Source organism: Coturnix japonica, chromosome 5 (assembly GCF_001577835.2).
Source record: "Coturnix japonica isolate 7356 chromosome 5, Coturnix japonica 2.1, whole genome shotgun sequence".
NCBI classification, from domain to species: domain Eukaryota; kingdom Metazoa; phylum Chordata; class Aves; order Galliformes; family Phasianidae; genus Coturnix; species Coturnix japonica.
In genome coordinates this window covers 8,613,092-8,635,262 of record NC_029520.1, presented here as the reverse complement: position 1 = coordinate 8,635,262, position 22,171 = coordinate 8,613,092, and the positions used below count along the sequence as shown (strand labels likewise).

Sequence of the window (22,171 nt, the reverse complement as noted above, 5' to 3'; positions counted from 1 at the left end):
GCTTGGAAGCACACATTGCATGCTGCAGAGAAAAGCACAGAGTACCTTCTGTTCTGTTATATGGTATCTTCTTGCTTTACAGGGCACCTGACCTCTCTCTGCTCTTGTGCCCAGCTACACATGTACAGGACAAGCTCTTCTGCTCTACAGCCCCAGCTTCTAGGGGGCAGAGATGGTTGTATAGCCCAGAGGAAGGGCGTGTGAAAACTTTCAGGAGGCTTTGGTTCAGGAAAGAAGGTGTGTCAGAGCCTCGTAGTTGAAACCCACAGTGTGTGTTTAGCTCCATTACTTTTACTCCTGTCTCTCTCCTCTTGAACTTTGGTACAATAAATAGTGGCCGTGTTTGAGGAGCGTCCTGGCAGAGATGCATCTGGCACAACATCCAGCATTTGCTGCTCCATCCATGCTTTCCTGCAGTTGCTGCACGGGGGCTTTCTGCCTGCTGCTTGCAGATCCTGCAGGTCAGCGGGTGCATCATCTGTGACACTGAGTGGCATGTGGCTGCCCCTTTTCCCTGCTCATCTATGGTAACTGCTTCTTTGTTTTGCTATAGGGGGGAAATAGCAGCAAGGGCTCAAAGTTACATTAGCTCTGGGTTTTGGTTTGCAAAAGGAGAGCTTTCAGCCTGGACCTAAGAGCCTGCTGCACAGCCTGCTGAGGTTGCCTGCAGTGTGGTGCTGCAGCACAGTCATTGCTGAGAGCAAAACCTGGGTTCCATCCTGGGAGCGTTTCTGTTCTAGTTGCAGCTGCAGCCTCTCTGCTCCAGGATGTACTGCTTCAGAACAGTGCTCTCTGCTTGTTATTTTTTGCCACTGGCAGCACATTCACTGCCTTGACTATGTCAGAGGATTTGTAGGTCTCTCGGTGATGTGTAGTGGCTTCCCTTGGCTCTCCCAGCCAATAGGCACAAGTTTTGGCATTGGAAAGCTGATGGGAGAAAGCAGGATCTGTAAGTCTTTCCCAATGGTATGACCTTCCTATCTAATTTCTCTTGTATAGTTCCCAAATAACGTGTGCATGTACCTAAATCTAGGCAGGCGGTGCTCAGAAGACCCCTGCACACAGCAGAGGGGTTAAAACAAGGTGATCATTATAGTCCTTTTCCACCCAGTCCATTTTATGATTCTATGAAATAATGTAATGTGTTGAAGTGGCGTGTCGGTGTCCAGAGCAGAGTTAACCTTGTTGCACAAAGAATGTTCTTAAAGTTTTAAAACATTTAGTATGGCAACAAAGAAGGAAGGCTCCCAGTACAAAGAAGCCATATTCCCTCCCATTCTCTACCAAAGGCTTCTTTGGTTACTGTTTCAGCTCTGCAAATACTGTCTGGTGGCTTCAAACTGCATAAGCAGTTGGCTGGTATTATTTCCCCTGTGAAGGCTGGAGGGAGGGAGAGAAAATTAAAGCAACTTGTCTCAGCCAGAGTCAGTTTTGTGAGTTACAAGTGTGTCTCTGTGGAGCCCAGCGAGAGGTCTCTGCCTTATCTGGCTCAGTACCGTGCTGGTTGCACAACACTCACATCCCCTTGATGCACATATTTTCGCAGGGATGGCCCCAGTTGCCCAAGTAGAGCATTTGCTCAGATTCTCATGCTTTGCAATTACTATAAGCTTCTCGTGAGAGAAAGAAAGGGGAGTGGTGCCAGGTGGTTTCTTTTCCCTCTCCCTATTGTTGTTCCTCATCAGCTGGTTGCTTTGAAACCAGCACATTGTGGTTTTCCTTCAGAAGCAACATGTTGCTGCAAATGCAGCTTCAGAGAGCTTCCAAGAGTGCTGTGTGCCGGTGGCTGCGGGCAGGGAGCAGATGGGTTGTGGCACTGGGGATCTGCACCAGTGAGCTCAGCCTGGTGCAAGCCTGTGCCCATTGGGCTCAGCAGTGCCGTCACGTCAGCATTCCTTCCAGCACTCAGCAGCAGCGTGGAGCCGCCTCGCTCTTCATACCATCACAGTGGGATGTCGTTGAGGGAATCGGAACCTGGTGCTTTGCAAATAAGGACCTGCAGTGTGGGACAGGAGAGGTGCATCCATGGCCTCTTTTCCCGGCTAACCAGTGGTAGGGTAAGAGATAATGGCCCGAGGATGCTCCAGAGGATGTTCAAGTTGAATATTTCTTCTCAGAAAGAGTGGTGATGCATTGGCACAGGGTGGTGGTAGGGTCACTGTCCCTAGAGGTGTTTGAGAACCATGGAGATGTGGCATTGAGGGACATGGTCAGTGGGCATGGTGGGGGTGGGTTGGACTTGGTGATCGTGGTGGTCATTTTGAGGCTCTATGATGCTTTGATTTTACAAAAGATAGGCGATTGATAGGGGTCTATTGGGTGCAGGGTCTAGATCCTAATCAGCCCCTGACAGAGGTTTAAGTCAGAACAGAGAAACCATTTGTGAGGATGGATTTTGAGGGTCAGTTGACAAGCTCCAGCTTTCAGAGCTCAGTGCTTTCCCTGCTGTTCCAGCATGAATTTTCCTCTTCCATTAATATATTCACTCTGCAGAACAGCGCAGCATCTATTTTTGCTCAAGTAGCATTTCAAGTTAAAGTTAGCTTGTTTGACATGCAAGCTGGTGGCTTTCTGTGGGCTTCTTCTATTTAAAAAAGCTTTTAGCAAACATTCAATTCTTTTTCTTTTTTTGTTAATGTTTCAGTTGAAGTTCCTGTGTGGGAACCATGAGAGCTATGTAGGAATTGTACCCCCTGTACCACACCGTGGCCTTGAAGGTTCTTTGGACAGACTTGGTCCTCAGGGAGCTGCTTTCTGAAAAGAAGGGTGGATTTAAAGAGGGAATAAGAAGCAGTTTAATTCCAGTTAGGTGTGAATAATGTCTCTGCATGACAGATTGCTCTGATTGCCTTCAAGAGCCCTGAGGAGTAGTACTGGTGAAGTCTGCTGCTGCCAGATGAAGCAGGGAGTCTCCACCAGGACATCATTGCTTCCCTGACCTTGCTAGTGATTAGTGTCTTCACTACCAATACTGGCAAGACCTTAAAAAATCACAGCTCAGTCCTAATCTCTGAAGTTATTCTTATTTGCCAAGGAAGAAGCGCTGTGTCCTTCTAACAAACATTGGAAGAGAAATGGATCCATAAAGTAGAGCCCCCAGCTGTAGATAGTTTGGTTCTTCTCCATTCACTTTAAAATGAGCAAAGCATATCCCCAAGCCCGAACTCTTTCCGTTTGTTCAAAAGCAAAGACTTTGTGATTGTTCTCACTGACTGATTCCTTAGAGGACTCATTTCCATATCTGATGAGTAATTTCTGAGCCCAACGTGAGTCTCACAAGACAGATCGTGTCGTGACAGGAGCAAGGAAGCATGCCTCATTGGGTGAGTCCGGGTCATGTTTTCAGCAGCAGCAGTTCACATCAGCTCATTTTCTTGCTTTCTTTTTCTTTCCTGGGGGAGAAAACCCAGCTTTCTGTTGTTTGTTGTTAACTCTGAGAAGTGCCCTCATGGTCTTGAAAGGTCTGCTGGCTTTCACTGTGCCTCCAGGCTGAATGAAGGTGTCTTTCTAGTCCTTCATTTCCCAGAAGATGTGAGGGTCTACCTTGCTTCTGTATGCAGGTGCTGAGAGGCTTAAGTGCTCCAAGTGTTGAAAATTAAAACAAATCAAGTCAGGTTCTCACTCAGTATTGACTATCTTGGCTTTAGTGGCTTCACTGGAGTGATGATGATTTTTGCCATGGCTTCAGAAGATGATGATTTTACTGCTGACTGGATGGCAGAGATACCAGAGCTAAATAAAGGACAAAATCTAAGTTGAAACTTTGGTATAAGAATCCTTTTTCTTGTTTGGAGAACTCCCAGCGGTGCTGGGTTTGGTTTCCACTGCAAAGAGGAAAAGAGAAAAAGATCATTTTGGAGATCCACAAGAATCCCGCAACACCTTCGATGCTCTGACATTGCTTATACTGTCCCAAGGAACTTCATGTGCTGGGATCCAAAAGTCCTTCTGTTCTTTTTTTTTCTCTTTTTAGGTGTGATTGCCTATGCTGATAATTAATAAGACAGAGAAAGCAAGCATGCTGGTCCTTGTGTGTGTGAAATTTGACAGTGCCGATTAAGATCAGTGCTTTAGCCCTCTTGCTTCCTCCTTCATTTTGCTAATGTGAATAACATCATGCTTGTGCCGAGCATGTTATGCTCTGTGCTAATTTTGCCAGGCAACTTACCTATCTTTTTGTTCAGCAGATTGCCCTCCCCAAGGTGTCTCACTTCATTGCTATGGATTCCTCGCTGCAGAATGAAGTTACTTCCTTGGTCCCTGGTTCTCAGGGGATGGGATAGCTGCAGGACCAAACCCTGCTGGGGTTGGAGGAGGCTGGATGGAGACCCTGTGTCTCTTTATCCTGCATTCCGCAGCCAAAAGAGGGAGAATCCTCCCTTCCCAGCAGGGAGATCTCCTAATCCAAACATGGATCTCACACCTTAACCTTTGGACCTCTTTGTCTCTCTGTCAAAATGCTGTTATGTGATAGTTGCTTGGTACTGCATGCTCGTCACTGGTGGGCTCTGCCTGCCTGCAGACCCATCCACCTCGGCTGTCAGGCGGCTGCATTCAGAGCTGTCTGAGCTCTCTGCTCAGCACCCACCTTGCTGATCTGTAGGGCAGTGTTATCTCTGCAGAGCACGGTGGCCGTGTGCTGGGTGGAAGGGGTTTGTTTAGCTGTCCTATAAATCAGCAGCGTGCACCAGACTCTGCTGCATGATGTCTGATGCATATTCATGCTTGCTAGCAGTGCGGCTGGGACAGCATTGTGTCACCGTGTTAATAGTGTGCCCCAGAGGGAAGGGGAGGAGAAGGGGGGCACAGCAGCAGCTGCCTGCTTGCTTCCCTTTATCTCTTCCCAGCTGCCTGCTTGGCCCCCCAGCATGCACCCTCACTTGCATTTTCCCTGCCTCCTTCCCATAGATTTGCTAAAGCAGATTTGATTTTGCTGCGGTACCTTCTTTCTTCTCTCAGCTCTGCTGCTAAACAAGGGCTTGTGCCTGCAAAAGCTCTGCAAGGGCTAAATGAATGCAGAGGGATGATCATTATATTTGATCACATAAATTAAGTGGCTTACTAATCAAGGAGACACTCTGGAAATATCTGATTTTGTCTGTTCAGGGTCGCTCAAGCTGTTCCTTTGGGCTCCGTGTTTGAATGAGCTGCAAGGGCAGCTTTTATTGATGTCCCCTTGGGAATGAAAAGGCAAGAAGGGAACTCACTCTTGTTCCCTCATGCCACAGGAGGTGATCCCTTTGCTCCCATACTTGCAGCAAAGAGGAGACTATTGCAGCTGTGCTGCTCTGCCCTGTCTTAAAAAATGGGGGGAGAAAAGGCTGTAAGCCACAGTTCTCTGGGAAAGATAGAACTTTGGAGGATGTGATTAGCAGCGTGTGGTATTGTGTGAGAGAAGGTGGGGACTGACTGCCCAGTGGAGCCAGGTTGTGCTCTAACAAGAGTGATTGTTTCTTGCTGCTTGGGGAGCAGACCTGTGAGATCCTTGCCAAATTATGATGTGGGTTTGAAGCTTCTGTGGGTTCAAGGGGAGGCTGGACAAGCCCTTGGAAAAGATTTCTTTTGAGGGTTGCTAAACAGACAGGCTGTGCCAGGCCCAGGAAATCCCCTGAGCCGAAAATAGTCGGGCGCTGGGTGAGTGGCAGGGGAAGCAGCGTGTGGGTATTGGTAGGGAAGGGTGGGTCATCGGCCACACCAAAGTGTGGATGCTGAGCCCTGTTCTTAATCCAGAATAGGCTCAATGTAAAGATATTCTCTGCACAGCCAGGGCATTGTCGTTGCTCACTCCTTTGTGTTTCCTCTCCTTCCAGGGGGACTTGAGCCATCCCCAGAACCGAGGACCCTGTTTCTCTGCAGGGCCAGTAAGCCATCCAGAGGGTGAGTGAATCTGGGGGTGTGTGGCCTCCCACTGTCTCCCAGTCCATTCCTTCCTCTCCTTTTCTGCTGCTGATCAGCAGGCTCCTGTCCTTCTCACCCGCTCTCTGTCCGGACTGTTCTGCTGCTATAGCTCTGGCAAGGTGAGGTGTCTGCTTCACGTATTGCTTTGTTCCTGGAGGCCAAAGCATAATGATACTCTCCTATTACTATCCTGCTCAAGAACTGGCCTTTTAAAAAGGCTCTTTTTCCATGATTTAATTATTTTTTTAAATTGAGAAGTAATATCAAAACAATTCCTGCAACTTCCCAGCTCCAGCTACCTTGTTTCCTTGTCCGTTTGCTCTGAAAGTTCATATGCATCAGGCTTTGAAGTGAGCAGAAAGCTGAACAACCAGCCACATTCTGCTGCAAGTTTTTCTAATGAATTATGGCTTGTAAGTGTTTCTTGAAACTGGCTTCTTAACTTTTCCCTGTCAGCAGTTGTCTGGGAGGAATGGGGAAGGGTGGGGTGAGAGAGGAGGGAGAATGCAGTTCTTGAACGTGTGGTACAGTTTGTTGTCGCATGGAAGTGATAGGGCCAGAGAACAGTCCTGATGTAAACCTGCATCAAACTTGTGCCAAAACACAGAGTGGGTCCTTCCAGAATGCTGTCTGTGACCTCCCCAAGCACACTGAGCTCTGCCCTTGGATTTTCAGTGCTGTTGTGTCACAGCCATTCCTGTGGCAGCTGCTCTCTTCTTGTTTTTCCACTGGGTCTGTGCTTTGGAGCATCTCTGCGCCCTCCCCGCGCTTGTGACACAGTTGTGATTTCATTAGGATAATTGGAGAGCAGTTTGGGCTTTCCCACTTGATTTGCTCTGCCTCTCCAAACATCTCTGCACATGGAAGCTCAGCTCGGCAGGGGAGCTGTCAGCTCTGACAGCCGAACACAAAGACCCGGCAGGGAACCAACGGCTTTCCCATCCAAAACCTACACACGGAGCTTTTTGTCTCCTGTTAAGACCCTGGATTGAAAGTCACTTGTCTGAGTTTAGTTCCTGGCTTTGCTACTGATTATGAGGTTGAGCCTGTCCCTTTGCATGGCTATGGCTAGTCCGTAGGATAAGGAGGATGGCGTTTCTGCACATTGACAGCAACCCCTGCTCTAGCAGTGGCTGGCTCAGTGGTTAGGGGTAAATACCTACATTTGTCCCTTCCATCACTGCTGCAGCAACCCCTTGCGCAGGCAGCAAGGAGCCAGGCTGCTGCCCCAGTGAGATGGGGACACTGGAGGGTGTTGGGAGAGGCTGCACTCCAGCATTGCCGCTTTCTCTTCACCAGCAAGTAGTACATTGCATTGAAGCTTCCACAAGTCACCAAGTGGACCAGGCCACTGTGGAACAACAGCATGGAGGTGTATGAGAACCTTGGAGTTGAGGCACTGAGGGACATGGTCAGGTGGGCATGGTGGGAATGGGTTGGTGGTTGGACCTGGTGACCTTAGTGGTCTTTTCCAGCCTTAATGATTCTATGATCCTTTGTAATCCCACCCTGTTATCAGGCAGTAACAATGGAAAGTAAGATCCCACCACAAACTGCAAGCACATTACATCACCTGACAGCATGCTGGAGACATGGATGTGAGCAGCCCAAGTGCACTTGGTTTCATCCACTGCTGGAAGTTCCCCCTTGCCAGCACATGCAAATATAATCAGAAATTAAGGAAACCTGTTCTCACACTCAGACCAAGATCAGAAATGCTGGTGATCGGCTCGTGGCAAGTGCTACTTTCTGCACTGAGCATTCCTTGGGGACAAGCTGCAGTGCTGTATTACAGATTGGTGATGTTTATAAGCTCCTGAGATAAGGAACCTGCTGATCTTTCTGTTGAATGTTATCATTTTGATGGCCCCTGATAGCTAGGATACAATTTCTTCATGGAGAATTGATTCAGAGAGAAACTCTTGGACAGCTGGTGCATTATTGATGTTTATGCAGGTTGTTACTGTTTCTGGTAGCTTAATAAAGCCACTAGGCAGAGTTGTGATTCCCCAATGTTTTCCTTACAAAGTAAGTTGTCAACAAAGTACTTCAGTGAACTTGCAGCTCGAGAGGTTGAGGGAGAACTGCAGAGTCAGAGCAGCGTACAGCCAACAGCAGGTGATGCACTGCTGCTGCCTTTATTAAATAAAGCCATCAGGCAGGGTGCAGCGTGAGCAGCTGAAGTGCAGACCAGAAAACTGGCAGTGGATTTGGCGGGGAAGGCGTCATCTCATTTCCTTTGTCTTCATGTCTGTTCTGGCTTGTGTGATGGTGGAACTGGGCACTGCCTGCTGCCATCTGCCCCCTTCCTGGCACAGCACTGATGGCCGAAGGGGCAGCATTGCCTGGGAGATATTGTCAGTGTGATGGTGAAGGAGGAGTGGGGACGTCAGAGGTTCTTTGTGGTTGAGTGGTCCCTGGTTAGAGGAGTTGTGCAAAGCTATTTCATGCATGCTCATGAACTTCTAATGGAGGACATTTGTTGCTTCTCCAAAGCAGGGTCACCACTTGCAACTGTTGTGACATCTTTGGCATCCCTCTCTTCATCTGGGGGCCATGTTGTCTGAGCTTGTGAGTATGAAGCCAGCAAGCCAACAGCCAAGCACACTGTGTTAGATTTGCAGCCCGCTTCTTCATTAATTTAAAAAGCATCAAGTAAATGAAAACAAAGCACTGTGGATAGGCTGTGATTCATACCAGAGCATTAGCTTGCCAGCTTCATTTTCCTACCATCTTCCAGGCTGGGCAGGTCGCTGAGAATGTCAGTGTTTTGACCCTTGAGAAGAAACAAGAGCTGTCATTTCAAACTGCTCGAGAAGTTCATTGAGCCCCTGCAGAGGCTGTATTTTGTAACACTGGTACAAGCAAACAGAGGAATCAGAGTAGTGGCAAGAGTGAGACAGCAAGGTTTGCCTTGTCAGAGTAGATTTTCTGAATTGCATTTTCGGTCTAATCATTCCTTAGTTCTTGTGGACGAGGCTTTTGGAAGAAAGGATGCACAGTGAGTGCTACTCAAAGATGTTTGCTGAGGTGGAACTGATATCCTATGTCTTTCAATGGACTCCCTGTTGACAGGTAGAGTGTAACTGTTCAGTAATAAGTAACATTTCTAAAATCTCCATCATGGTTACCTTCTGTAGCAGTGCTGCACAAATGCCTGTCTCTTGGCTTGTTTACTTGGATGGCATCCACCTAAGGTATACAGCAAAGCAATAGAAGGAAAGGAAGAAAGCAGAGGAAGCTCCTCCAGTGAGATCCTATTTGAAGGATGTGAGAGCCTCCTTATCAGTGAATGCATTGGGAAGCCACTTCATGTCCCTTTTGCTTGACACCTGACATGAGATGTCATGAGGAATTCAAGAGACTTAGCTGCACTCATCTCTGCTTGTGTCAGGTGACTTTCTGGAGATTTCTCTGTGCTGTCCCAGCTTTGCACTGAATTCAGCTGTAATCATCAGAGTCAGGTCCCCAGAACTACCTCTCCTTCTGCTGATACAGCTTCCTGCTTGAGAACAGGGGCTGTGCAGGACATCAGGTTGTTCTCTGCAGAAAAGCTGAGACTTAGCTTGGATTCTAAGGAGCATTCATAGCCTCTAGGCTTTAGGTCTGAAAGTGCTGCTCAGTCTCTTCACTGGGAGAGCTTGCACCAAGCACCTCGATCATTGCTCCTGAAGCCAAAGCTGGGTGCTGGCTGGCACACACAGCACAGTAGTTTCAGGGCTGTGCCATCTGCCTGCAGCACGGTCTCCATCCCCTCATGCTCGCAGAGATGGGACGCGATTGCCTGCTGGGAGCCAGGCTGGGGTGAGGCGCTTGCTCTCCCTGCTTCCCCTGTGAGGCTGGCAGATGGTTCTTGTTTCCTGAAGCTGTGTGGCTCCTGCTGCCTGGGAAATCCACAACGTCGGGGGAGGACTCATGGGCTACTGGGCTGGGAGCAGCTGTGCTGCCAGGCGGAAGCACTCAGCTTTCCTAGACAGCTTTGAATGGGAGCCAGGAGCCCTCTCTCTATGGGAGAAAATCCACGAGGTCAGGAAATACAGCAGCAGCTCCAGCTCCATGCTAGGGCTGTTGACTTGGCACTCAGACCCCAGCCCTCCTGTTCCCAGACAGTGCTGAACAGCTCCTGGCAGTGGCATCCTGCTGAGCCTTTTGTTGGACTGCCTGGCACAGCTTTAAGGGGATCTGGCTGCTGGGAACGATGCTGGGCACCACAGAGGTGGTTCGTCTGGTTAGGAGGGTAAAACACCAGGGAGCAACCTGGTTAGTCATGCAGACCACTGTTCTTGCTTAGTGTGAGACTGGGAAGCTATTCTTTTGCGTTTTCCTCTGTTATTTTTTGGTCAGTTCTGTTTGGGCTCTACTTCAGCTGCTGAGAAATGCAAACTCGTTTTTCCTCCTCTGCAAATTCTCACATCAGAAAAAGCTTTCACAGCAATGGCCAGGCTGCACATCCCCATCCGGCACATCCAACACTAGTGTGGGATGACTGAGGATGTCTGCTACCATCTCTCCAACAGCAATCTCATCACTGCCAGCATCCTCTGGGTGTGGTGGGAGTCAGTGAATGCTAAAGCTGCAGAGCTCATGTTCATATACTTTGTTTTGTACTACATGCACACAGGTCAGCTTGTTCAGTGCTGCATTGATCTCTAATTCACTAGAAAACCTCCCTGCAGATAAGTTGAAGCCAGGCACTTTCAGAAGGACAGAACTTCCCACTGTAGTTAGAGATCACGGCAGTTACATCTGCAGTTTCAGTTGTCCCATCCACTTGCACAACACACAAGGAAGAAGGCTGTGACTGCTGGGGTATCTGTTGAGTGGTGAGCTGACTTTCAGACTTGCTCTTCAGCAAAACTACCTGGGAGCTGCTCCCAGGGAAAAAAAAAAAAAAAAAAAAAAAAAGGGATAAGAGAACTCTTAAGCTGGAAACCTCTCTTAGCTTTTAGAGCCTGACCCTCTGCCACGTGATGCCGTATGGCTCCTGACAAATCTCTTCCCTGGCCTCAAGAACAGAGCTCCATGAAACTTCTCTGGGAAGTCATGGACCTGAGGTATCTCATTTTTTGCACTTTTTTTTCTCCCCAGCTTCTCTAGCAGCAGAGAAGGGCATCAGCGTGGGACCAGAGGTCTCCCCTGTTTGTGCTCTGCTTGCTCTTTTGCAGCCATTTCCTTGCTTTTCCCCAAGATCCTGAGTGCTGGAAAGGACATGATCTTTCTTTGTCTTCCTGACACTGAGATAGCAGCTGAGAAAAGGGCTTTGACAGGCAGTGGCTGTATCTGACTGCCCCAGCCCAGGCGGGTGATTGAACTGTCTGAGTGGTTTAAGGTTGCAGTCAGATGGGGATTGAAGTCAGAAAGTTCTGCCCTACTTTAGATTAAATCTTTGCTGCGTTAGCAAATTCAGTAGCTGCAGACACGGGCTGGATGCAGAGTGCCCATTGCAGGAACACCATGTACCAACCGCCTAAACAAAGCTCATCTTCCAGGAGATGCAGCAGCTCCTGCCAGCATTATCACGCTACTAGGCATCATCTGATGTGAAATACTGAGCTCCCAGGGCTCCGAGCTGAGCATGCAGCCTCTTCTGAATGCTTGTCTGCTGCTCAAAAGACAGTGCCCCTTCCTGGTTATTTGCTTTACCAGCAGCATGACTAGAGATGGCCAGGAACCACCCTTCAGCCTTAATGTTTTTAAATACACCTTCTTAAAATCTCTCTGCTGAGTTTTGAGCTGCTAGGATCCCTGCTCTTCACAGCCTTTCCCAGAGCAGTTATAGCTTTTTGTTTCTCTCTCAATTTGAATTTGCAAGATAGATCTCTTTGTAATGGTTGGTAAGTTCAGGGGGATTTCTGTTCAAGCCTTCAGGGTTTTGTAATCATCCTCTCGCAAGCTCCAAGTTGAAGTTCCTCTTTCTCAGTAGAAGGGGAGCTGAAATTTAAAGGTTTACTTCTCATTTACGCAGCCTTCTCTTCGGTTTCCTTACCTACCACTTCCATCTCTTATATATTCCCATGCATCATGTCACGCAGGATGCATCCAGACTGGCAGTCTGAAGGACTGTAGAGAGTCAGAGTTACACACTGGGCACAGTTCTGTATTCAGTTCTTCCCCTGTTTTGAAGTAACCTTTGCCAGCGTGGAGGATATTGGGTGAAACAGCTCTGGATGCTGCAGCTCTTTGCTGTAATTTTATAGCAAGCTTCATGGTTTAGGTGAGGTCATTTCACATTTGAGACCCTAGAGAATGGGATCATAAGAGGCAGTGCATTCTGGAGGCACAACACAGGGCGACAGAGTATATATAAATATAATTGTCTCTGTTTTCCAGGGTAGTCAATGTACTGAAGGAGGAACATACAAAAAAAGCCCTTGACCTTTGGGTCATCCCACCACCTCTGTCTCACCATTTAGCAGCAGGGTATATCTGTGAGCTTGGGCTGGGAGGTCAAGGCAGTACTGGAGCAGAATGCCTCACAGGAAGAAATTTCAAAGCTAGAGCAAACTCGTGTTTAAAGTACATGGATGCCCATCTTTCTGCCTTTCCCAGCCACTGGTTCGTGCTTCTCACTCTCCTAACATGGTGGCTGTATTTCTCCCCTCAGGTGGTGGTGCTCCGGGAGGCCCTGAGCTGGGGTCAGCTGGAAGATGACCGAGTACAAGCTGGTGGTAGTGGGAGCTGGAGGTGTCGGCAAGAGCGCCTTGACAATACAGCTCATTCAGAACCACTTTGTGGATGAGTATGACCCCACAATAGAGGTAAGCAGTTCCATCTACACGTTTTGTTATTGCTCTTTTGCACTCTGCTGCAAGCCTAAGTGTGCTTGGGTTGGTCTCAGGACTGAACTTAATTGGGGATATTCCTCTCATGGATTTTCTTTAGGCTACCTAACACTTGGTTATGGATTTGCTCTACAGCAGGAAGACCAGTGCTGTGGTTCTTCCCTAGGGCTTGCAGGCCTCATGAAATAGCTCAGGGAAAGGAGAACAGGGAGTGCTTTTCTGTAGTTTCCCTTGAGCTGCAAATCTCTGCCCTCCTCTAGGGCATGATGAGTTCATCCTCCATCATGAGTTCATCCTCCATCAGGAAGCAGAGAAAAGGGGCCGTGCTGACAAGGTTGGTTCTGCACACCCTCCATTGCAAGGAGTGAGGGATGGATCTTTTGAGACAGCAGGGACCTGCCATGTCCCATGCCCACCTGGAGAATCAGCCAAGTGCCTGTGTAACACTGTAACATGGTGGGAAGCACAACAATAACAACTGAGTAGCAAGGCCCTAGGCTACCTCAAGTAAGCACTTGTTCAAATGTAACAGCCAATAACACAGAAATAAAGGAAAGAAGCTGCTTACCTTCAAAAAGCCTCAGGTACACAGGGATCTCCAGCAAGATCCCCTTACTTCCACTGCCAGCCCTTAAATGAGGTCTGGGAAGGGGTGGATCCTGGCTGCCCCCCTTCCAATCACTCAGGTACATTGCAGACACCTGATCTCCCCTGGGTTGGCTCTGCCTTCCCACCAGGTGCTCAGTCACTGGCTCAAGCTGTGACTTGGCATTTCCACAGCAGCTCACACTTCTGTAGGCTGTGTAGAAGAGGTTCAGCATTCAGAATCCAGTTTTCCACGTTACAAACAGAAGCAACAAAGATTTTTCTCTTTACCTTTTTAAAACACAGTCAATTATCAAGCTGCTTTTGCTGTTCCATCACTGCTGGAGTGATGCTAATTACCCGCTGCGTGACTTATTCCTCGTTCCGGGAGAGATCTGCACGGTGCTGTGTTCTCAGTACGGCTCCTGGCCACTCCTGCCCTGCTCTGTGAGAGGAGTAGGTTCCCCTGGGAATGCAACTCGCAGCTCTGTCACGCCTCTCAGACAATAACCTCCCTGCCTGCAGTCCTGGAGCAGTCTCTACCAGATGTGTATAAATACAGCTGTGGTTACTGCAGTTGTTATTATTATCATAATGCCTAAAAGGTCCCCGCTGGGGTCAGAAATCTATTCTGGTAAGTGTTGTATGTGCAGTCCCCACCCTGAAGAGCTCACCACTTAAATAAACAAGCAAAGCAAGTCTGGGTAGAAGGGCTGAAGTGGTCTTATTATCCTACAGATGGGAAGAAGAAAAGCGCTTAAAGGCACTTGCTATTACGTCATTTGGCAAGGTCACCTAGAGAGTCCATAGCAGAGCCTGGAGTTTATTTTAAGGCTCCTGAGTCTCAGTGTTGCACCTTGCTTAAGGAGCCAGCTGCCTCCTTCCTCTCTCATCTTCCCTCCTGTGTTCTTCACCTGTAGTCGTGTCAGACCGTTCTGTCCCCAGTGTCCTGTCCCAACACCTGCAGTCTCTGGCTCACCTTTTAACACTGTGCCCATTCAAATTAATCTGCTGGAAAAGGATCTGTGAGATCTCGAGCCCAGCAGGGGGAGTGAGGTGCCAGCATCCTCAGGACAGTGTGGGGTCACTTCTCTACGTGTGCTGTCTGGCTGTGAGACCTCCCATAAGCAGGGACTTGGCAATTACATGTGAACATGTGTGCTGAGACACTCGTCCTCTGGATGCGAGCTGGAGTGTAGGGAGGGGAGGGAGTAGTGGCGGATGTGCATAGCAGACAGACACGCACGGTCTGCCCTCTGCAGCACTGCCTAGCACCAGGGAGGTGGCTGAAAATGGTGGTGGAGAGATCACTTAATTACAGACAGGGTAATGAGGATTGCATGGCGAGCTGCCCAATCCCAGAGCTGCTAGGGCTTCCTGTGTAGATAGAAGCGCGGTGGCTAAGGATGGGGTAATAGACTGCTGAGAAGGTCGAGGTGGAGCAGATCCTGTCTTGGCTGATCTCAGGGTGCTTTCTGCAAGGAGGAGAAAGGCTTTAGTGAGTCCTGGAGGCTGCTGTTTATGTGGCAGTGAACAAAGGGCAGAATCTGTGCTCCCTTCCCACACTGCTGCCAGTCTGTTAGTGACTTTTGCCATGTCTGTTGTCATCTTTGGGGCTATTTGTTAGGGGCAAAACTCATTTGATAACATTGTCACTGCTCTGTCACAGCACACCTGTGTATTTTTCACACCTTTGGTTTCAGCTTTGTTCTCTGGCTGGGAGTTGGAGTGACCATGTTGTAGCTGATGTCTGGCTGTTGAGAGCTGTGTTTGGGAGACCTTTGGGGAAGACCCTGGGAGAGCACTCGGTGCTTTCCGGGCCTCTTCATGCATGCAATAAGTTATAATCATCTCACTGCAGGGAAACACACAGCTTCAAAGACCTGCCAGGGTGCTCCTCACCCTTCCCAGAGCCCTTCTGGGCACAGACTGGCTGTTGGAAACACCCTCCTTGCAGCCTGCTTTGTTTTTTTTCGTGTTCAAACAACAGCAAGAGGTTCACCATCACGCCCAGTTTGCCCCCTCTCTGGTTGTGACTGCCCCCAGTGCCCACTCCATGTCAGGGATGCTGCAATTCCAGGTGGTCTTAAGCACCTGCCGGCCCACAGATCACTGATGGTTGCCAGCAGCCTCCCTTTGTGTGTGCCTTCTTCCAGCCCCTCAGAATGGGATGCAGTGCCCAGAGCTGTAGGACCAAGTGCCGAAAGCCTTCCCAGCACCCAGCAGCACTGCTGGCTTGTCGCAGGATCACCCTGCATCAGGCCTCCTGGCTGACCTTCTCTCTCTCTGTCCCTTGGCAGGATTCGTACAGGAAGCAGGTTGTCATCGATGGGGAGACGTGTTTGCTGGACATCCTGGATACGGCGGGGCAGGAGGAGTACAGTGCCATGCGAGACCAGTACATGAGAACAGGGGAAGGATTCCTGTGCGTCTTTGCCATTAACAACACCAAGTCCTTTGAGGACATCCACCAGTACAGGTGAGCATCTCTGCTGCTCCCCCCCGCCTTCACTCTTCGATCAATGCTGCCCACACAGACAATTAGTGTGAGCAGCTGCCCCCCGGGGAACAGGCCCGGCAGACGGCTGATGTCAGTGACTCCAATAAAAGCCATCCAAAGGGATTGCTTGTGGTCCCCGGGGACTCGGTAATGTAATGTTTAAGTGTTTATGGTGACTAAAGGGAGAGATGATCCTTTACGACCCCCTCCCTTCCCTCTCTAATTAATGGAATTGCTTTGCTACTGAAATTGATCTCAGCAACTTCTGCTCTGCAAAGGATGCGTGGGGTGGCTTGCAGGCATCAACCTGCTTGCTCTGAGGAGCTATATGAAAATGTGCCTCTGGGCTACTGCTTCCCCTGCCTTCTGAGGGACTGCGTGCCCCATCATTAAAGCTTGCCAGAGAGACTCCACTGGCATGTGGCATCCCATTTCACCCCACTGATCACCCTGAGCCCTGCCCAGCCCAGCCCTGATTGCAGCAGCCCCCGCTATTCCAGTCCTGCCTTGACACGTGCCTGGAGCCAGCCCGAGGGGTTGAGAGCAGTGTAGGAAATGACTCACTGCAGCTTCCGCCAGTGCCTGCTTCCCTGCCACCTGAGCCAGCCCTGCCCGGTGCTGGAAGTGGGGAACAGGGATCTCATTCGGAGGTTGATGGGCAGCAGCAATCACAGCTCTCAAGGCATCCTGCAGCTCCCAGCACAGATACAGCCCTGCCTTACTCAGAGCTGACAGGCGTGTTTGGCACGGTAACTGCGTGCCTTGGACTAATTTGGCTTGTTCGAGCTGAACTGTAGGACAAAGGATGGGATTTTCCTGAAGCACCTGAGGGATTTGGTAGCATTCATCCCACTGCCTTGTGCTGGGGCTGGTGCCTGTGAATCACTCAAGAAGATGGCTCGATTTCAAGCCCCGGTTTTAATCATGATGTAAATCACCAGCTTTAATCTCGTTCCACATGTGCTCTTTGCATTTGCACTTTTAGAATAATTTTCCCCAGAGAACAACTCACTCTGGCTGGTTCGGAGCCATTAGGAGGTATCTCTTTTCAGCTAAGTGTAGCAGTGTGCACTAAATTTAGTGCCGGGGTCTGCTGGTCAGGATGTTACATCGAACATCTAAGTGGCTTTATGGCATAGCCAACATATATTCAGACCTCATTTCTGTGTCCTACTGTATTAAAAAGAGATGATTGTGGGATGTTTTTTTGTTGTTGGGGCGTTTTTGGTTTTTTTTTGACACTATCCAGCTGCTTCGGGATGGAAATTGGAATTGAAGTAAAATGTAGAAAGCAGAATCTTAAACAAGAAAGTGCGTGGATTGGTTAAATAAAACCCCAGTAATTGTTTTGGTTACATAAGCAAAAAAAGCTGTTTTGTGTCCCAAGTTAAGTGATGTATTAAACAAAGGAAGTTATTATCTGCCATGGGGGAACAGAGTGCATTGTTTGTGGTCGTAATGGCCTTAAGATTATAGAAGCAGTAGATCTCATCCTCTCCCACCTCCTTCCAAATCAGGTTGGAATGGAGAACCGTTACTACTTCTTCGGTTCCCAGTTGGTTTCTCAACTTTGAGTGAACTGAACTAAGCTGAAACGAAGCAAATAGCATCTGTGCATCTGCAGGAAAGGCTGCAGCTGCCAAACGCTGCTCTGTCAGCTCAGCAGACCCTGCTTGCAGGTGTTTTCCTGGTGACTTTCACCCACTCGGGGGCTCACTTGGTCTCAGATGTTCATAGTGCACAGGTAGCTGCTGGAGCGTTCTGCTTTGTTTGGCTTGGGCCACGCTAGGAGGCTGCCTTCATGCAGACTGCCATAACTGCAAGCTGAATATAGCAAACAGCTGCATTGAAAGGGCAGAAGTATGTTTAGCTTTCTTTTCCAAAGGTGCCCTGGCTATTTTGGAGTTCACTTGCTTATGAGCCATGGTTGCACACGTGCTTCTGTAAGCCCTGCACCGGGCGTGTCGTAGCACAGCAGCTCATGGGGAAGAAGTGACCTTTCCTCTGTGCTGGTGCCCTTTCTCCCCTCACTTTGGCATCTCCTCCTCTGGCAGGGAGCAGATCAAGAGGGTGAAGGACTCGGACGATGTGCCCATGGTGCTGGTTGGGAATAAGTGTGATCTGCCAGCACGGACAGTGGAGACCCGGCAAGCGCAGGACCTGGCCCGGAGTTACGGGATCCCCTACATAGAAACGTCGGCCAAAACCAGACAGGTAGGAGGAGAGACATGAGAGCCTTAGGGCCTGGGAGTGGGGAATGTTGCCCAGCCCCAGGATGGGGGGGAGATTGATGAGCCACAGCTTCCCTGATGGACAGAGGCGGGAGTGCCATGCTGACTGTGTGCTGGGCTGCCAGACAAGCAGCGCTCCAGCTGCTCATTACCCAGCGTGCTGTAAGTCTCTCTGACAGCTCTGGCATGGCAGCAAGCTGGGAAGGGAACATGAATTAGAGCAAGCCAGCACGGGCACTGATTTACCACTGTCAGGATGCTGGGAATGAAGCTGCCAGAAAGCCCAGCTCTGAGCTGGCTGCAGCCTTGCCTTGAATGCAGGCTGTGATTGATGGCCCGAGTTCAGTTATGGCACTGGGAGATAAATCCATGTGGCACGATCCCCAGCCCAGCCCCAGGCTGCTGTTGGTCCATGCAGCATGGAGGCATTGCTGGGGCTCCTCACGGACTGGCACAGCCATCGCTTCTCCCCGCTGCCCTGCCCTGCTTGGAGCAAAGCGCTGTGTGTTTCTTGCAGGGCGTTGAAGATGCCTTCTATACCTTAGTGCGGGAGATCCGTCAGCATAAACTGCGCAAGCTGAACCCACCAGATGAGAGTGGCCCTGGCTGCATGAACTGTAAATGTGTGATATCGTGACTGTGGTGAGTTTTGGAAGCAGGAGATGGGCTGTATGGAAAGCAGGGTGGGGGTGCTCGTCTGCAAACATGCCTCAGAAACAACTTCGGCGATGGTTATTTCTTAATTAAAACGGGGACTGAAATAGCATCTCGTGTCCAAACAGAAGGTAAGGCAGGTTTTCCCACTTTCCTGAGGAAATGTGTGGGAGGAAGGGATTTTTTTATTATTATTATTTTTTCCCCTCATTCAGCAGAACAAAATCCTGCAGAACACTGAAAGAAATGCATGTTTTGTCATGCCGTCCCCAGGGAAGCTCCTTCCCATGCTGCAGAGGAGTGATGCTGGTGCTCCAGGTGTGCAGCTCACCACGTGCACCAGCCTGGCCTTAGAGCAGCTCAGAGGATGAGCTGTGAGCACATTGCCTCCTACTGCATCAGCTGTGCTGTCCTACAGCTCCAAAGCAGATACATGTGACTGTGAAAGCCCTCTGTTCAATAGAAGAGTCTTCCTGTCAGATATATCCCCTGGGATATTTGAAACTGATGCAATGTTGAGAATGCCCATATGGTTGGCTTCCACATTGAGGGGACGTCTGTCTGCACAGTCACTCCTTTGGAAAGGAGGAGATGGGGCAGTCAGGACTGAGTGCACCGGAGTGATGTATAAGGGACACCTGAGGGCTGTGTCCTAGGGCCAGGGACTGTGAGAAAAGCCTGCACAGCCATTGTCCTTGAGGTGATGTCATTTGGGGAGTATCTCAAATAACCCCATCTAACTCTTTGTCCCTTCACACAACTGCTGGAGTCCTAAAGTGACAGCCTGTGTTCCACAGACTGTGAGCATCCCACGGAGCGAGGAGGTGGGCAGCTGTTTTGCCTTCACTGCTTTTGGAGGCAAAAGGCCACGAGCGTAGCAGAGTTCTCAAAACAAGCGGCACTGGCAGCGTTTGCTTCCTATGGGCTGAGCACTCCACCCCTATGCTCCCCCAGGCCGGCCAGCCGGGGGCCGTGGGGCTGCGCTGTGCCTAGAGTGCTTATCGCTGCAGAGGGAGACTTCCAGATGTTCAGGACATCCAGATGTTCCGTGGCGTTTCCTCCGGATAGGGATGTGAGCGTGGGGCTCATTTCCTGCTCTGGCTCACAGCTGACAGCACGTGGGGACACGGGCTGGGCTGAGCCCCCGTGCAGAGACTGCCAGGAGCCGGTCCCCGTCACCATGAGGGTGGCCAGCAGCAACATCCTCTTCAAAACAGGGGCTGGCCATGGGAAGGAGGTTCTCTATAGCATGTTCTCTGCTAATAGAGCGGGTTGCCCTTGTCTTTTTCTACCGGCTGTGGGTGATTCCTAGAGGGGCAGAAGAGGAGATGTAAATACACACAGAGATGCACTGGCATCCTGTGATGCTTCTATGACTGTGGCAGATTCCCCCATGTGGGCAGGAGAGGTTTGAGACCAGAAGGCATGCATTTTGTTGCTGGGGCTCCTGCCATACAGCATTGTACAGCCTTTTTCTTAGGGCAGTGCAGCCCCAGGAGGCAAATGCAGGGTTGTTCCAAAGCGTGAGGGTTGGCAGTGGCGACAAGTGGTTCTGAGAGCCAGTGGGTGCTAACAGGTCTTCTCCCTCTTGTTTCAGCTGACTGGACCCTGACTGGACCCTGACTTGGAGAGGTGTCCGCTGTGCAGAGCACAAGGATAGAGGTGATGCGAAGGAAGAAACAAATGGATTCAGGGGAGGAGCGGAGGGGGAGGGAGAGAAGAGGACGGGAGGAGTGCCAGCCCCTCCAAGGACTATCTCGCACATCACCCAGGCCGGCAGCAGACGACTTTTGGTTCTTTCCCCATCCTCTCCTCCTTTGGCCTCCTCCAACCCCGGCAACTGTACAAAGCCACAGATTGAATCACAGTAAATTATTATTTGATGGTCTCGACAAACCGTTTTGATGGCTGTGTCCAGAGCTCACTGCCAATGGTGGCTCCGGGAGGATCACAGGGGACAGTAAAGCGGGAGGGGACATGCTTGGTTTACATCTCTGGGTGAACCACCACTGTGCTGCAGACCATAATGGCAATAGCTGGGCCAGTGATTTCAACGTGAGTGCGAGGCAAACCTCTGTGAAGTAGCTGTGAGCCCACACGTTGTTTCCTGGAGCTGAGTGTTGTTTGAAGAGGTCCTGAGGTGGTTAAAGGCCATCTGTTGGCCTCTGTGGGAAGAATCTTGTGCAGGTATCCCCAGGCAGTGCCAATGAACAGGCAGAGAGGAAACAGAGGTGGGTGCTGTGCCCTCCAGGTTGGCAGCCAATGGGCTGTGGGGTGCCAAAGGCAGCAGCTGTGATTGCACGAGGCCTTACTTATTTTCACACCCAGGGATTTGTCCTTTAGGTAAAGAGTTCTCTGCACACTGTTGTCAACACATGTTTGCTTAATTAGCACCGAAACCCACTGCTGGCCCCCAAGTTTTGGTTGGGTAGCAAACCAGCCTGAGCCTGTCCTCAGTGGTGCCCCGGGCACTTTGCCTTCGCCCCAGACCGTGTGGGATTGTTATGAGCTCAGATGAGATGCCTTGAAGCACCAGGGAGGAGCTGAGAGCTGTGTTTAGAACTGGTGCCAGTTGGGTGCTTCCTGGGTTCTGCACTTCAAGCAGGGTAGGAGCAGAGGACGGCTTCTTGCTCTCCCCAGCTTTGTATGGTAGCACAGCGTTTGGAAAAGACAGCAGTGGTTGGCCAAGGCACTTTGCGTGGCTGCTTTCAGCCTTGCCTTGCAGCAGGCAGCTGTCTTTCTGGCACCAGTTGCAAAGTGCTCATGTGCTCTGGAGGCAGAATTCACCCTTCTGCTTCCCTGCAGCACCTGGCTGACACTAACACCTGCTTAGTATAAACATCTTGGGCTGCCTCTAGCTGTCAGCAGGGTGTAATGGGTCACCAAACCTGTCTGTCCCTTGGAGGTTGGTGCATGGGCCTCCTTGTGGGCATGCCTGCTATTGGCCATCGTGAGCACATCTGTGCAAGGGGCTGGTGGCATTTCTCCAGTACAGGCCATGCTTCTGTGCAGGCTGATGTGACTTGTATCTGCAGTAGCAGACCCCAGCGAGAGCACCGAAGGAGGGAGGTGATCCAGGTGGTAGAGAACCATTCTGCATGGACTAGCTGAGACCTGAAGAGGTGTAAGTGGTGAAGGAGGCAGAGGCTGGAAGCAGAGCATGAGTCACATCCCTCACGTAGCAAAATGGGTACAGGAACCCTTTTGTGCTGCAGTACAGAGCCATGGGCCACCAGCAGCATCCCTATAAGCAGCCTCCCACCCCACTGCCTGTGCTCTGCCATGTTATGCAGGGCTAGAAATAAAGAACTAATGCTGCTTGGCATCGTTCTTTGCTTTCGGCCTGGGCAAGAACTGACTTGTGCTAAGAGCTTGCTTTCCAAACTTCTTGCTGCAAAGCGCCATGTCAGCAGGTTCTTGCACACAAGCCACAGTGTAACAGTTGTTAGTATAACATGTTAGTACTCACAAGTTTGTATACTGAGTATGAGTTGAGTACTGTCCATTTGGTAGCTGAATTT

At 50.0% G+C, this 22,171-nt stretch overlaps 2 protein-coding genes across 3 annotated transcripts; one reads left to right on the top strand and one right to left on the bottom strand.

Moving 5' to 3' along the window:
• Nucleotides 1-2,624: 2,624 nt before the first annotated feature.
• On the bottom strand, nt 2,625-15,328 carry LOC116653496. Its single transcript, XM_032445030.1, has 2 exons — nt 13,249-15,328; nt 2,625-12,137 (listed from the first exon to the last, which is right to left on the bottom strand). The coding sequence occupies exon 2, from the start codon at nt 6,063-6,065 to the stop codon at nt 5,163-5,165; it is 903 nt and encodes a 300-aa protein (XP_032300921.1). The 5' UTR covers nt 6,066-12,137; nt 13,249-15,328; the 3' UTR covers nt 2,625-5,162.
• HRAS (HRas proto-oncogene, GTPase) lies at nt 12,524-20,546 on the top strand. 2 transcript variants are annotated; one of them, XM_032445031.1, is made up of 5 exons: nt 12,524-12,656; nt 15,566-15,744; nt 17,820-17,979; nt 18,514-18,638; nt 20,248-20,546. In XM_032445031.1, the coding sequence occupies exons 1-4, from the start codon at nt 12,546-12,548 to the stop codon at nt 18,631-18,633; spliced, it is 570 nt and encodes a 189-aa protein (XP_032300922.1). In that variant the 5' UTR covers nt 12,524-12,545; the 3' UTR covers nt 18,634-18,638; nt 20,248-20,546. The 2 variants fall into 2 exon arrangements, with proteins under 2 accessions (XP_032300922.1, XP_015719229.1); XM_015863743.1 differs by lacking the exon at nt 12,524-12,656 and having other exon boundaries at nt 15,416-15,744.
• The last annotated feature ends 1,625 nt before the right edge of the window (nt 20,547-22,171 follow it).

Coding starts and splice junctions, on each gene's coding strand:
- LOC116653496 (XM_032445030.1), bottom strand. CDS start 6,065: ATGCTTTGGCCTCCAGGAACAAAGCAATACGTGAAGCAGACACCTCAC.
- HRAS (XM_015863743.1), top strand. CDS start 15,431: ATGGGATGCAGTGCCCAGAGCTGTAGGACCAAGTGCCGAAAGCCTTCC. Junction 15,745..17,819: donor GAGGACATCCACCAGTACAG/GTGAGCATCTCT, acceptor CTCCTCTGGCAG/GGAGCAGATCAAGAGGGTGA. Junction 17,980..18,513: donor CGTCGGCCAAAACCAGACAG/GTAGGAGGAGAG, acceptor TGTTTCTTGCAG/GGCGTTGAAGATGCCTTCTA.